Here is a 9950-nt window from a genome sequence, read left to right as displayed (position 1 = left end):
GAAACATTATCAACCTTCGCTGAGCTTCTTCTGCGATTTTTGCCCCGATGGTGACTTTTTTGTCTGGCTTGTCTGGACACAGCGACACTTTCTTCATGATCCATCGAAGGTCCAGCCACTACGTGGACATTTCGTTGGCCTGGAGTATTTCCCACTTCAATCCTATGGGCCACATGTTGATCTCCGAGCACCGTTATGACACCTCCAGGACTAGGCATCTTCCTGCACAGATATGCATGGTGCGGTATTGCTCCGAATTTATTCAGGACTCCACGTCCGAATATTGCATTATAGGGATACTTGATATCAACCACATCGAAGGTGATATCCTCTGTTCGAAAGTTTGACCCTTCGCCAAATGACACCAGGATTGTTATCTTCCCCAAAGCATTGATTGCTTTTCCCCCGAAGCCTAGTAGCGGGGACCCAACCTGGTGAAGGTCACTTCCCTGCAAACCCATCCTGTCGGAAGTATCGGTGAAGATGATATCTGCCAAGCTTCCGCCATCTATCAAAATTCTTTGCACTTTACTTCTTGAAATGTTTGCCGTAACCACGAAGGCGTCCATATGTGGGTAATCTAGAACCCTCATGTCCTCCTGTGAGAAGGTAATGGGCACATCGGACCACCTTGAATGGACATAAGTTGGCCCTACACCAACGTGGTTAACCCTTCGCACATAATCTTTTTGCTGCCTTTTCGATTTTATTTCCTGATTGGATCCTCCATTGATTTCCAACACAATGTTGTATCCACGGTTTATTGTGTTCACCAATCTGCTGGTCTCCAGGGGGGCTTCAATCGCTGGTCTTGGTGGAGGCGAAGGTAGTTCTCCTTGGAAAGCTAACTGGCCAGTCGTTTGGTCTTGGGGGGGGGGGGCGAAGGTAAAGGAACATATTGGTATGTCAGCGCAACCATTGGTCGCCACTAGTTGGCAAACGTTGTGCTTGGGTTGCAGCTCTGATTGTTTTCCCACGCTTCGCCCTGTTTGAAATGTGTGGCATGATGCATGATTCTTGCATGATCGAAGGATTGTTTTGCTAAGCTTTCTTTCATGGTCATGACCTGTGGGCACTGTTTAGTCCTATGACCAGCACCTTCGCCATGTAACTCACAGTACAATGTAGCCGGGTCCTACGGAGCCCGTCTTCCTCAGCCTCCTCGGCCTCGACCTCTAACACTCCGGCATCCTCGAGTAGCCCTACCTTGTGCTTCGCTTATCGCCTGGGCGACTTCGACTGGTCTGGAGCCTATCTGATTGACTTCTTTTTTGCTTCGATGTGTACTCAAATGCTTCGGATTTTTTGACATGCTTCGATCTGTCTCTAGAGTGTCTAGTGCTTGCCTCTCTGGCTGATACATTTGTATTTAGCGTTTTTGAAGCTGCCATCTCACTCTTCCTCCGAAGGTGATCCAACTCAAACCTTGCGTACTCTTCCATCTTATTAAAGAGCTCATGTACACTCTCTAGTCTCTTTCATGTAAGCTTTCCTGCCAAAAGGCCTTCTCTCATGCCCTGTATAGCGGCATCAATGATGGTGTCTTCGCTCAAGCCCTTCGCTTGGCAGCGAATGTGTACGAAGTGAATCATATAGCTCTGCAGTGTCTCCATGGGCTGTTGCTTCAGTGCGAAGAGGTCACTGGCAGTAACCTTGTCTGCTCGATTTCCTTGGTAATTACTATATAGGGCATTGTGCAATTGCTCCCATGAATAAATGGATCCTGGAGGCAACACGGAGTACCAGGACCTTGCTATCCCTTTAACTGCCAATACAAAGGCCTTCACCATTGTCGCATCATCTCCTCCAGCGGATTCGACTGCCACCTCGAAACTCATTACAAACTCTCTCAGATCTCATTCTCTATCAAACATTACCACCCTAGGCATATTGAAGCCCGAAGGCCACGGCTGGTTCTGCAAGCCAACGGAGAACGGTGACTCTGGATCACTCGCGCATGACCGTCGTTGAAGGTCCTGTGCCGATCATGTTATGACTTCTGATGGAGTCATGTGGTGAGCCGTTTTATCTACGCGATGCAGCATGTCAATCTCTTCTTGCATTTTCTCGAGTGTTCTTCTAGCTTCCTCTTCTCACTGACGATATTCCGTGGCCTTCCGACTTGCTGCCAAGCTATCCAGCGTGCGCTTTTCCTGCGCAATCTGCCTCTTCAATTCTTCAGCTTCTAGCCTGGCTATTCTTTTCTCTTATGTCTCATCTTCGTCTTCATATTCTTCGAAGTTACCCAGGTCATCTCACTCTTTAGCAACATGCACCTTTCTTCTTTCTTCTGCCGAAGCCTCGAAGTGGGCGCGAACATTAGCTTCTATGCCTCGCACTGCTCCTACTGCATCTTCCTGGATGGCTGCTTCATGGCTGTCTCCGTTATCGCCGGGGGGCGCCACATCTACACCATCGTGTTCTTGCAGGTTGCCACCGGCTCCACCGGTCAAAGCGTTGCCCGGATCCCGCACTGTCGAAGGGAGTGTTTCGGCCGAAGAATTGTACATGCATTGTATCGTAACATAACAAATGTCAGGTGAACCACATTACCATTTTCTTCATTCTTGTACCATCAGGGTTTCGGTGCACAAGGATGGTAAGAGGAAAATTGCTCAAATCAATATCAGATGCACTGTTACAGATTTGACCATTTCGATAGAAAACTTTAAGACTTATAGGGTTTGACATAAGTGCAACATAAAAAATTATGTCAAAATAAATTATCAACTTATTTTCCCATTAATTACAAATAAAATTATTCAAAATCCTAATTTATATACCATAATTAAATATTAGTAACCTAACATGTAATCTACAATTAATCTTTCGAATGCGTAATCTTACATACATAATGAACCACCATAACCTAAATTCTGTTTTTTCTAATCTCTAATTAAAGACATAGATGTATAATAAGGTACTACTAAAATTACCTAAATCTAAAATTATTAAAAAAACAAATAAATTTACTTAAAAAATGTTTACTCTAAGGCTTATAGGGTTTCATAGATCTACATATGACATAATTTACAATGAACTATAAAAATATTCTTACACTAAATCATAAATTATATCGACTAATATTATATCAGTACAAATATTAGGAAAAGACATAATTCAATATGTATAACGTAGAACAAATATCGCAAATTAAAATGTACATCTACATGATAACGGAATTGAATCTATAATTTCTTTCCCTTCTCATTTATTCTAAAGTAAATATTACATCCTACATAGATCTAAATTATTTTAATATAAATTATTTCTACATACATCTAAAACTAACATATATTTCTACATACATGTAACATAATTTCTACATACATCTAAATCTAACATATATTCTTTCATAGATCTATACATCTAAATTTGTTCCCCTACTCATTTACCGTAATATAAATTTTCCTATATACATATAAAACTAGCAAATATTTCTACATACATCTAAAACTAACAAATATCTCATTAAAATTACATAACCTAAAAAAACAAAACTAACAAAAACAAACTAATTTTGTTTACCTCCCTCCTTCATCCTTCTCGCTCGTTACTTCTCTCTCTTTCCTTATCCTTCGTCTCTTCCTCTTTCTTCCATCTCTTCCTCTTCCCTTTTATTTCCTCTTCTTCCTCTTCTCTCCCAAACGACATACTAAGACAAATACGCACTGAGAGTGGGCAGGTGTGACAAACAGGCAAAGTAGACGAGGTGTACGCACAGAGCAAAACTGTGAGGTTTTCACACAACCTTGTGTGAAAATTGCAATTTTCACAACATAGTCCAACGAAAATTGGCAATTTTCGCACAACGGTCCAACAAAAATATTTCTGTGCAACCAATCTGCGAAAATTGAATTTTGGTGAGATCAAACTACGAAAACTTTAATTTTCGTAGTTTCAATCCTAGAAAATAATTTTTATAGTTCAATGAGCGAAAATTTATTTTTCTAGATCCCGAGAGAGAAAACTAGATTTCGCCGAATCATCTCACGACAATAAGTTATTTTTTAATTTTCGAATTTATATAATTTTTTTAAAATTACCGTATAAAAAATAATATTAAAAAAATCTTCTACCTCAGTCCTTCCTTATTCCTCCCCTCACTCCACCGCTTTTCTTCTTCCACTCTCACTCTCTCTCTCTCTCTCTCTCTCTCGCTCAACGATGCCTCTACTCATCACGCTCGCGTCGGTTCTCCTCCTCCTCCTCCCGGCAGCCGCCGCCGGCGAAGCCCGGCGGGCGCTGCACGAGCCGCTCTTCCCCATCGAATGGACCCCGCCGCCGTCCACGACAACGCCACCTGCCCCGGGCTTCGCTTCCGACCCTTCCACGCCGGCCCAGCCCGTCGACGGGGGGCCCGCGCTGCTCCCTCCGCCGCCGGGCCCCACCACTGTCGCTGCGGACGCCTCGTCCTCCCGCACCGGCCCGACCCCGCGCCTCCACGGCGCCGGTGGCTGGGGGACGCCCAAGGCCGCCATCGTCGTCGCCTCCGCTGCTGCGGCGGCCGTCCTCGCGCTTCTTGCCTTCGCCGCCGCGTTCCTCCTCACCGGCCGCCTCGCCCGCCACCCCGCCCATCCACACAAGCCCGCGGCCGCCGCCACGCACCCTGGCCCTGCCGCCGTCGCGGTGCACGCGGACGCGGTGGGCGCCTCTGTGGCGGGATCGTCGTTGGGCACTCCGTACCGGAAGGTTCGCACGGAGCGCGCGCGGCGGGGCATGTGCCGTGACGTCGACACGGTCCCGAGCCCTGAGCTCCGGCCGCTCCCGCCGCTGCGGCGCGCGGGGTCGTCCGACGAGGATGCCGCGTACTACACGCCGGGGCAGCGCTCGGTGGAGTCCGGTGGCGGTGAGGGAGGCGGGACGTGGAGCGAGGCGAGCGCATCCAGCCCCCGCACCACCACCCCCTCCCGCCGCAGTCTCCCCAGCCTTACCAGCGACTTCTTCCCCTCGATGCCGGCCACCGCCGCTGCCGCCGTGGCGCAGCTGGCGCCCCTTCCGCCCGCTCCAAGCTCCCGCCGGACGCTGCCACGCACTCGTTTCTCCGCCGGCTCCGCCTCGGACATGATCAAACAAATGGTCTCGCCACCGTCCAATCCACCAGCCCCACCCCCGCCTCCTCCTCCACCACCACCACCACCAGCGCCAAGAAGCAACAACGCAATTCCAAAACCTCCACCTCCGCCACCAGAGCCATCTGCTGGACCATTATCAGCGCGTCGTCTGCTCAAGCCAGCACCAACAGAGGGCCCGAGCGTTGCCGTGCCGAGAGCGCCCGTCTCAGCAGTCAAGAGGGACAATGAGAACACTACCAGCACGTCAATGCGGACGCTGGATGATGCTGCCGGTGATGAAGCCTGGCCGAAACTGAAGCCGCTGCACTGGGACAAGGTCCGGGCATGCTCCGACCGCGACATGGTCTGGGACCAGCTCAAATCCAACTCATTCCAGTTAAGATAGATTTTCAGAACAGATGCAGAAACTGTTGATTGCTTGTTACTTTCAAAGTTATTTGATGTTGACATGAGTGTCTTGTAGGCTGGATGAGGACATGATCGAGGTGCTTTTCATGAACAATGCGGCAAATGTGCCTCCTAGTAGGGATACTCCAAAGAAAGTTGGTGTGCCACAGTGCAGACAAGAGGAGAAGGTCCTTGATCCCAAGAAGGCACAAAATGTTGCCATCCTGCTGCGTGCGCTGAATGTCACACTGGAGGAGGTCTCCGATGCACTGGTAGATGGTGAGCAATTCTTTGGTCATCGATTCATCGATGTGATTATTTATGATTCCAAAATATCTAAGAGCATGTAGTAGTTTTTGGATTCTGTTGTGACCTCAGCTGATATCTAATAGGTTGACTGACCTTTATATACTAGGTTGTTGTCTTGTTGATGGGATATCTCTTAACTAATTTTGATTTGGACACTTCTAGGATTGCAGGGTAATCCAGTATATGATAACTTCCAAATTTATAGTGACTTGTCTTTAGCTTCCATTGGCACTCTTTCAATTGGAAGATAACAGCGACAATGATGTAAACAATGCAGCACTAAAAAATTTATTCCTGTCATATCTCAACAATACAATTTACTGAAATGGCTTACTCACAAGAAGACATTTACCAACCATTTCTGATAGTGAAGCTGTGAATATTCTGATGTGACACTCTCACATACGTGTAGCCTTTGAAAGAGTTTCTTGGCTATAATGTGAGACAAACTTATAAAAGTCGAAAAACATATTCTCTTGTTAGATTTCAGTACAGAGAAAATTTTCACTACACCTTGAATAATGAATATACTCTGAACAAGCTTATTCACATTGTACACATTAGGCACCTCACTTCATAACAAGCATCATTTGCATTTTCCATATCATAGCAGCAGTAGTACAAAGATGTTCAATTTCAGACTTTGCACTACTGTAGTTTTGACTCTCACTTACATTTTTCTAGACTAAATATGTGTGAAAACTTGCCTCTCTTATATTGAATGAATATTAAGGCCAATTGTGCATGCTGTTCTATCTGGTACATTACGTATTACAAACTACTTTGTCTAATGCACTCACCACAAGTTATTGCTACTTTCACTTTAAATAGGAAATGCTGAATGTTTGGGAGCTGGACTTTTGGAAACCTTAGTAAAGATGGCTCCTACGAAGGAGGAAGAACTAAAGCTTCGGAACTTCACTGGGGACTTATCAAAGCTTGGTTCGGCAGAGCGTTTTCTTAAGGCAGTGCTTGATATACCTTTTTCCTTCAAAAGAGTTGACGCTATGCTATATCGAGCAAATTTTGAGAGTGAAATAAATTACCTCAGAAAGTCTTTTGAAACACTAGAGGTACACCATTTCATCTGAATACTTATTTCTATGATGAGTGGCTTCAATTTAACTTGTATTTTGTCATTTACTATCGTCTGCCCGGGGCCAATTTGGGATACTTCTGATTCAATTATGAGACTGCATAATTGCATAGGTGTATAACACAGCAACTGCTTCGCAGCTATCACTCCTTGAGCTTAAATGTCTTCATAAACAGGGGTAGGTTTGAAAAAAACTCGGCCAACCTAGGAGGAACTAGGTGGCATTGCATATGAGAAGAAATATGCACTCAAATTCGAGTTGAAGAGGACTTGAACCTAGCTGATGGACCTTCCGTCAACTGAGATAGGCTCAGTTCCTTAAACAGGGGTCGCTTTAAAGAGTACTAATCCTGCACCTTTGCCGCGAGTTTTGGTAAATACAACAGATTTTGAATTTTAGACATTATAAACAGAAGATGGTCAAAATGCTAGCACCATTTTAATCACCACATTTTCTGGTCAGTGACTGTTGTTGTTAGTATACTAGCTGTTTACAGCCTTGCAAACAACCATCAGCTTGTATATCGCTGCTCGCTAGTGCCTGACAACATGCCCAGCTGCTCAGTTCTTGCTTAGCTTCTTATTACCTTCTCCTTGCAGCATATCTGTGACTAGGCTGCAGCTATGTCACTTGTGTGCGATCTACTGTGGCATCCATGCAACAACTTCTTGTATAATAGTATGTCCAGTAACCAGCAAAGATATAAGCCTGTCGTTTACTAAAAATGTCATTTCTTAGCCTATCAATGTTTATTGATATATCATATCTGAGCACCACTGAACGTAGTAGAATCAGTTTTTAGAACTACACAATTTTGGAAAGGGACATTCCAAGTTTTTCTTATGATTTTTTGGAATACTGCATTTTAGCACTATATGAACTCTTGAGCCGTACAACGGTATGTGTGAGTAGCTGACTTTCTTTACTTGGTTCCTCAGGCAGCTTGCGATGATATAAAAGGCAGTAGATTGTTCCTAAAGCTGCTTGAAGCTGTCCTGAGAACTGGGAACCGAATGAATGTTGGCACAAACCGGGGCCAGGCAAAAGCCTTCAAGTTGGACACCCTCCTAAAGCTTGCAGATGTCAAAGGCATCGATGGCAAAACCACCCTTCTACACTTTGTTGTTCAAGAAATTGTCCGATCTGAAGATGCAAAATCTGAGAAAGCTGCAGAAAACCAAATCAGAAATATCATGAAAGACGAACAGTTCCGCAAGCAAGGCCTGAAAGTTGTGTCTGGGCTGAGCAACGAGCTAGGTAACGTCAAGAAAGCAGCTAGCATGGACTTCGATGTGCTGCATGGGTATGTATCCAAGCTGGAAGCTGGTCTTGGGAAGATCAAGTTGGTCATCCAGCTGGAGAAGCAGTGCACCCATGGCCAGAAGTTCTTTGCCATGATGCATGACTTTCTCAAGGAAGCTGAGCTGGAGATCGAACAAGTCAGGTGTGAGGAGAAGAGGGCTCTGGGAAGAGTGAAAGAGATCACTGAGTACTTCCACGGCGATGCCGTGAAGGAGGAAGCACACCCTCTGAGGATATTCATGGTGGTGAGGGACTTCCTCTCCATGTTGGACCATGTCTGCAGGGAAGTCGGCCAGCAGGACAGAACAGTTGTTGGGTCTGCAAGGTCCTTCCGTATGTCAGCGACTGCTGCAATGCCGGTCCTGAATATGCGCAGCCACCATGGAAGAGAGAGCAACTCCGATGAAGATAGTTGGTCGCTGTAGGAGATGGACATCAGGGAGGAAGCACACTGAATTTTTAAAACCAACAGAACCACTAGAATCAAATATAGATGAATACTGTTACCATTTTACCATAGCAAATCAAGCACATATGTAAGTTTTGATAAGTACGAAGATAGGTTCAAGTCATGTTGTATAATTATGGATGGTTCGAATTCTTTTTTGTACAAAATAAATAAATATATTATTTAGTATTATGATTGGGACAGAGAGCAAGATTAGTTTTCAGTCAGATCAAGTGAACAACCAGTAAATAGAAAAACTTATATTTGATCCTTGTAAGATTGTCAAGTTTTGGATCTGTTGACAATTGTGAACCGTTAATGTACCAAACTTATAAATGAAGTAGGAGATATTTCTTGTAGTCGAATCATACGTCATACGTAAAGATTTATACAGGTTTAGATTTTTTTAGGATAATAGTCCTACGCTTTTACATCATGTGTATCTTATATTGTTGTATGAGACTGTTTACAAATGGGGTTCCTGACTAGTTTAGATAGATCTAAACCAATCGAGGGGCTCATTGTTCGTAGTCATAGAGGATTGCTGATGTAGATTAGGAATGCAGAAGGCTTAGGGCTTAAGGCTTCTGTAGGCTCAAATAACTTAAATAGACTTGTCTTTCGTAGGGTCTTTTGGTTATGTATACATAGAGGTCATCATGCGATTTTTGGACTCCTTCCATATCATTCTTAGAGATAAACTTTCGTGTTTACGAGATATTCCTGGTATCTACGGGTAGTTTTCATACGTGTAGAGATTCTCTTCCTATGCACATAGATATGCCCTGGAATATAGGAAACCTTAAGGGATCCGGGTACGATAATTTTATGCTACCCATCATCAAGCCCTCTATCAGTATGTGAAATGAAGCTTTGATGGATCAAGAGCTTAATCAGCAAAGATAAACATTTTGACTGACTGCATCTTTGAGTTGTAACTTGGGTCCCTGGATAGGATGGTACATCTAACCAAGATCTTGGAGTTCTTGGGTCATCTGGTCGGGATTTTGAATACCTCTAAGTACTCATGAGAGCCCCCGAGAAGATATTCCATCCGAATAGGAACCTCAAGTCATCCGAGAAATATCGTCCTGACTTTTTGAAAGGATACAGAGAAAAGACTAATGGTTGACCGGGTTTGAAATTTGAACGGTCGCAGCCACCACTACAAAAACTATTTTTAGAGGCAGGTGGTAACTCGTTTTCACAAGCGTTTAGCGCACCCGCATGTGATCGAAAGCCTATAGAAATGAGCAATTTTCACAAGCGCAAAAGAACCGCCTGTGGAAATCTATTACCACAGACGGTTCACTTAAGAAACCGCCTGTGAAA

The 9950-nt window shown here is 44.6% G+C and overlaps 1 protein-coding gene across 1 annotated transcript; it reads left to right on the top strand.

The window, feature by feature from the left end:
- The first annotated feature begins 4146 nt into the window (after positions 1–4146).
- On the top strand, positions 4147–8814 carry LOC133902958 (formin-like protein 4). The gene is made up of 4 exons (XM_062344288.1): positions 4147–5450; positions 5539–5741; positions 6603–6844; positions 7807–8814. The coding sequence occupies exons 1-4, from the start codon at positions 4168–4170 to the stop codon at positions 8593–8595; spliced, it is 2517 nt and encodes an 838-aa protein (XP_062200272.1). The 5' UTR covers positions 4147–4167; the 3' UTR covers positions 8596–8814.
- The last annotated feature ends 1136 nt before the right edge of the window (positions 8815–9950 follow it).

Source organism: Phragmites australis, chromosome 21 (assembly GCF_958298935.1).
Source record: "Phragmites australis chromosome 21, lpPhrAust1.1, whole genome shotgun sequence".
In the NCBI taxonomy this organism is placed as follows: Eukaryota; Viridiplantae; Streptophyta; class Magnoliopsida; order Poales; family Poaceae; genus Phragmites; species Phragmites australis.
Note: the sequence above shows the minus strand (reverse complement) of the source record. Positions and strands in the feature narration are given on the sequence as shown.

Bases quoted from the DNA above. Each gene is read 5' to 3' on its own strand.
- LOC133902958 (XM_062344288.1), top strand. From the start codon at position 4,168: ATGCCTCTACTCATCACGCTCGCGTCGGTTCTCCTCCTCCTCCTCCCG. The intron at 5,742-6,602 runs GTGAGCAATTCT...CACTTTAAATAG, and splicing joins CTCCGATGCACTGGTAGATG to GAAATGCTGAATGTTTGGGA. The intron at 6,845-7,806 runs GTACACCATTTC...TTGGTTCCTCAG, and splicing joins AGTCTTTTGAAACACTAGAG to GCAGCTTGCGATGATATAAA.